Source organism: Bradysia coprophila, assembly GCF_014529535.1.
Source record: "Bradysia coprophila strain Holo2 chromosome X unlocalized genomic scaffold, BU_Bcop_v1 contig_20, whole genome shotgun sequence".
Lineage (NCBI taxonomy): Eukaryota > Metazoa > Arthropoda > Insecta > Diptera > Sciaridae > Bradysia > Bradysia coprophila.
In genome coordinates this window covers 5,531,990-5,537,214 of record NW_023503307.1, presented here as the reverse complement: position 1 = coordinate 5,537,214, position 5,225 = coordinate 5,531,990, and the positions used below count along the sequence as shown (strand labels likewise).

General features: G+C 34.9%; 1 protein-coding gene across 1 annotated transcript; it reads right to left on the bottom strand.

Annotated features, from left to right (window-relative positions):
* Positions 1-494: 494 nt before the first annotated feature.
* On the bottom strand, positions 495-4,562 carry LOC119068550. The gene is made up of 2 exons (XM_037172178.1): positions 4,503-4,562; positions 495-4,359 (listed from the first exon to the last, which is right to left on the bottom strand). The coding sequence occupies exons 1-2, from the start codon at positions 4,543-4,545 to the stop codon at positions 3,614-3,616; spliced, it is 789 nt and encodes a 262-aa protein (XP_037028073.1). The 5' UTR covers positions 4,546-4,562; the 3' UTR covers positions 495-3,613.
* Between the last annotated feature and the right edge of the window lie 663 nt (positions 4,563-5,225).

The window sequence follows — 5,225 nt, the reverse complement described above, 5'->3', positions numbered from 1 at the left end:
GCAATTCGGTGACCAAAGAAGTTACATGGTTGTAGTGGGTGTCAATCGATTAAAAATTTATGACCATTTGGGATTCTAGTACGAGTTAGGCAAATAATATTGACTATTTACGTGTGAAACGTACCGCTCGTAAAATTGACAAATGAGAACTATCGGTCTTGTCGTAGCTCAACTAACGACAACAAGACCAATTTTCGAGCCAATGGTTCACTCATTTGTTCTTCACGCGAGAAAGACGTGATTTTTTACGACTTAAAAATATACATTGTACGAGATGTGGTATTTGCGTCTCACACGTAAATCGTACACGTCCTGTACGTACATCAGTGTTTTACGTTTTACATCTTTTCCGTGCAAATATGAAACCACAAGTACTCAATGACAAAACTCAATTTACTGGGAGTTCTGTCAAAGGACAATCCGAATTAAATTTGATGTGGCAATACTTTACTAAATACATTTAAATTCCATTTTAGTTTTCACAAATAGTTTTCTTATATATTCATCTTTACAATACCTACGTACATTTAAATTATTAATTAATTTAGTTTCTTCTGTTTTTTTTTTTTACTTTTAAATCTCATTATAAATACTAGACACGTGACCTTCTTAATGTAGGTGTAGGTACCGATAACAATATTTTGAATATCAAATCAAAATGTCGTGTCGATGCTATATTTTACCAAATTACATTTTTTTTAATTTTTTATTTTATTTTTTAACTTTGATAAATTTATGTAAAAACTTTTTTCGATTCTTTTTAGTTTTTTTTTGGTTTGCTTTGAATTAATACATCTACCGAGTAGTTATTTACAATTAAGATTTATAGTTACAATAGTTTCAGTTGAAAATTACAGAGAGTTGCGGGAAACGTTGATTTTTGACTCTAAATCCCGTATTTAATTGAATATATAAAGAAATTTACAGGCCAAGTACTATCCATAAAAATGCGAATTAAGCATAAAATGTATTGGGGTATAACATTCGAAAAAAAAAGTTGATACACATTTGAAACACATTCGTTTTTTAACGGATATGAAAGCGTTGGTGAGCCTTCACAAGTCCAAAATTTTTTTTAAATGTGTCACATTTCTGCAAAGTTTACTATCAAAACCTAGAAAAACTGCAATATGTAAATGTTCAAATGATCAAATGTTTGTGAAAAGTTTGAATTACAACGGAATCTATTTCTCGATGGATAATCCAGTTGGCAGAGAAGGAAATTATTTCTCACGTTTCTCATTTTTAGATTCAAACGATCAATTAGAGTTGAATTCGAAAAATTACAAAACCAACGAAATCTTTGAAATCATGGTATTCGAACAGTCTAATGAAATGTAAATTTCATCATAAATATAGAATGTTTAATCAACATCACCGCTTCCCGCAACTCCCCCACACAAATTAGTTTTTTTTCAATATTAAAATGAAAATGGATATTTCTATAGTAATCAGTGTCATCGAACACTCTGTGGTGTATGGGTTCAATCAGGGTTGGGCTGTGTTAATACCTTTAATTGCATTTAACCTTTATTCTGCTTAAGATATTTACATAGACTTCTAAATTTCAGCTTTGCCCTCGAACGACAAATTTAATCAAATACCGCACTGGAGAATAGGTAGCAGCGCTGTACAAACGAAAACCCTGGCGTCACTATAACCATTATATGTGATAGCATTGATTACCATAGAAACATAGGTCATTTCTTCATCTAATCGTTTTCCCTGCTCGTATTTATTTTACTCTTAAAAACGTACGAATTTTGCTAAATTATCGAAATATACAGACTAGAGTTTGTTTCTTTAATCATTACAAGAAGTGTGTGTACACTACACATCAAAGAACGTATTTTAGTAGAAACCAATATTCGACACGAGATGTACTCCATTATGAATGGTTTCGAAAATGATAAACTATTTCGGCTAGAATTCGGTTTTGCCGGTGTATTAAGGTCTCAGCTATGATTTTTCAATTTTTGATTTCAAATTTCGCCTAAAGTAGTTGCTAGCACTATTAGAAAACGTTTCAATGAGTGGAATGGCCTGAAGGCATTCCCTTGAAATGGGCGAAATCCTGACATTTTGCTAAGGCCCAAATGTCAGCCGTTCCAAGTGAATGCGTTGGTTGTTCTGGTAGAGCTCTAGCTCTAGCACTAGTATTGCAGGTCTTCATAAAATAAAAACTCTGTCCTTTCAAATCTATCGTACCTATCAGACAAAAAGGGAAAAATTACTCTTATAGTGCTTATCGGCCATACAAAATAACTCTCATCGGTATTTTGTATAACTCTCGACGGCCTGCATTTTATATTAAGAATTTTAGCAGTTGGTGTGGTTGAAGAGGTTCTGACCAGAAGGAACGTCTAGCAAAATTTTGCAAACTCTGCTAGGTTGTTGGGTTTTAAGAATTTTTCAACAGATACTAGAAAATCACATAGAATTAATAACATTTCTTTCAAATACGTAACTTTTGGCCAAACTTTCCACAATCAGATAAACTTATAAAGCTCCAAATTTTGAAATTTCCGAATCTCTACTTTATACAAAATTCTTGCTTGGTCAACGAGAGACGGAACCATTTTCGAAAATGATGATATTCGACTGTATACAGGTGCAACAAGGAGATACGAAGAAGATAAAAAAAAAAATGACTGAAGGGAGAGATTTTGGGATTATTTTCTGAAATTTTCACTCTCAATCAACGGAGCAGAATGTGGAGCGTTTTATGGCTTAGTACCGAATTCAAAATTTCCAGGAAACAAGACGGTCAAAGGCTTTTCACTCTGAATGCGATGAAAGTGCAGACATTTCTTGTGGAGTGGTAACTGCCTATTTTAATCCAAGTGTCAAAGAATAATTAATGAACCCAAGTGGTTATTCTGCACTTTTCACTTGAAGCTGAATTTGAGATTTTGGGTTCAACCCGAACCTAATCTGATCCTGAAACGGTTTGACCCGAATTGGACCTGAAATTTAATTTTCACTTTCGGGTTTGACCCAAACCTAAAAATTTTCAGAAACAAGGGGAAACAAAAAATCAGGTGAAACTCGGGTCAAACCCGAAATCAAAAATTCAGGTTCCTGTATCCGGTTCAGTTTAACCCCAAACCTGTTCCGAACCTTAACATTACAAAAGGACTGGGATGCAAGCATCCCATATAATCGTTAGGAAGATGGCAGTCTACTGTGCTATAGATCCTATATTTTATTGCTGTAGTCCAACAAATTTAACGAATCTAAATTGAATTGACTGAGTTAAGCAGCCTCTGCTTTAAGTTAGTTGAACTATTTTAGGAAAATATTTTTGGTTTTTTGTTTTTGGGTTTCTTAAATTCGATATGTTTTCATGTTGGGAAAAATTTCAAACAAAAAATTCCTTCTCACCGGATAAAGCGCATGGATATCCATTATCCATGTGTTTGTATACTTTTCTCACGGACTCAAATGAATCTAAAAATTCACATGCTGGAACTGACTTCAAAAGAAACCAATCTGTACGACTGGGAAATGTTTCAATCGATGTCAAATAAGTCAATTCTGTCATCAATCTCCTTCGGAGATAAGACACAGCACGAAGTCGCCGTTCAAAAGATTAAAATTATTTGGTAAGCGTCTAGTACGGCCGCCAAACATCAACATGCTTCGATGGTGTTCTGCACCGAATTGGCCCGATGCTATCTCCCTTCCGGCAAGTAACGTCCACTTCTTCGTCTTCATCTGTTGGACTGAGCGATCGTCGTGTTGAACTGACCGGTGGCGACAATCGATTTTCCGTTTCATCATTATGCGTAATCAGCGTTATCGACCGGCTGCCCAGCGTACCATTATCAACATCACATTTTTCTTCATTATTAATGGCCGTTGGCCGAAAATTGCTGCCATTCTGAAATGTATTCCGAAACCAAGGCATATCGTTGTAATTTCCATACAACTGTGTGTATAACCATTGACTAGGTTGAGGCATTAATGGCGACTGTAAAAATAATTGTGCTGCCAGGGCATGATTAAAAACGTGCTGATTAGGTTGATGTATGTGCGATGCAAATCCCGATAAGAAATCACTTTTCTTAAATGACGAAGCATTTTTTTGTATAAGCGATGTAAACGCACCGGTTGGGGGTGTCGGACTACGTTTATCTTCATCTTCTGTTGAATTTGCTAACGGGGGAGATCCAGTTACTGATATGTTGTCGTTTTCAAATCCTTCGTCAACGTTATTGTTGTTGTCATTTTCATCGGTTAGGGTGGGTGTCATTTGTGATGAATTTGTTAAGGAAATGTTGGGCGATGTTTTCGGACTGGTTGTACTGTGTGGATTGCAGATTGAATTTTGATTTAGCTGGGTTATAGGTGATGTGCCTGGAAATCATAAGAAAAAGAAAATGAAATTTCAATTTTCCGTGCACAATTTAACACACAGAGTTAAATAAAACGTTACTCTTGATGAAAATATTTTTTTATTTTTTTTTTTTTTTTTGCAAAGAAAGAAAATGCTCACTCACCACTTGAAATTCCCATATTCGTTCGTTCGATACGGGACAACATATGTGGTGGAAAATGGGACGGTTTGATGGTTGAAGAAGGTGTTGGTGGAAAACCTGGACGATTTGCTAGATTTCTCCAATCGTGTGTCGCTAAATGACTAGGAAGACCGAAATGATGAAAGCCTGCAACGAAAAAAAATGGGAGAATAAAATTGATGAGTTTAGCATTTTAGCGGAATTTTTTTTTCGATTTTCGAAAAATGTTCGAATGTTTCACAAGGAAATATACTTGGCACTGTGTGTATATTATACGTACCATTTGCACGTATAATGTACAAAAAGTATATCATCATGAAACACACAAAGTTCCAGACATATAAGTTTGTCGTATCAAAGAGAGATTTAACGAAAGCGAACTAAGAAAAGCTTTTATACATTAAATGAATGTATGCGTCGTAGCATAAAAATGTGTCTAGTGTATAATATGGTACACATACCAGACCTGGTGTAATGACAAAAACGGGTTAAAGAAGAAAAAATAGATTTGAGGAAAAAAAAATAATTGAAAGCATCGCTGCGTTGGTAGTATATGTTTCATTATTATTTTGCTGGCTGTATACTACCAATACATGCTCATGTCTCCTCTAAGAAAACTGTGAAAATGAGAAAATGTAGAAGAAAATCGAGAAATCTAACATTTACAGGCTTAAAGTCGTCGATGTACACAAACGACGATGTACA

Excerpts from the sequence above, each read along its gene's own strand:
- LOC119068550 (XM_037172178.1), bottom strand. The coding sequence starts at position 4,545 with ATGTTGTCCCGTATCGAACGAACGAATATGGGAATTTCAAGTG. Across the intron at positions 4,360-4,502 it reads GAATATGGGAATTTCAAGTG|GCACATCACCTATAACCCAG; the intron begins GTGAGTGAGCAT and ends TATGATTTCCAG.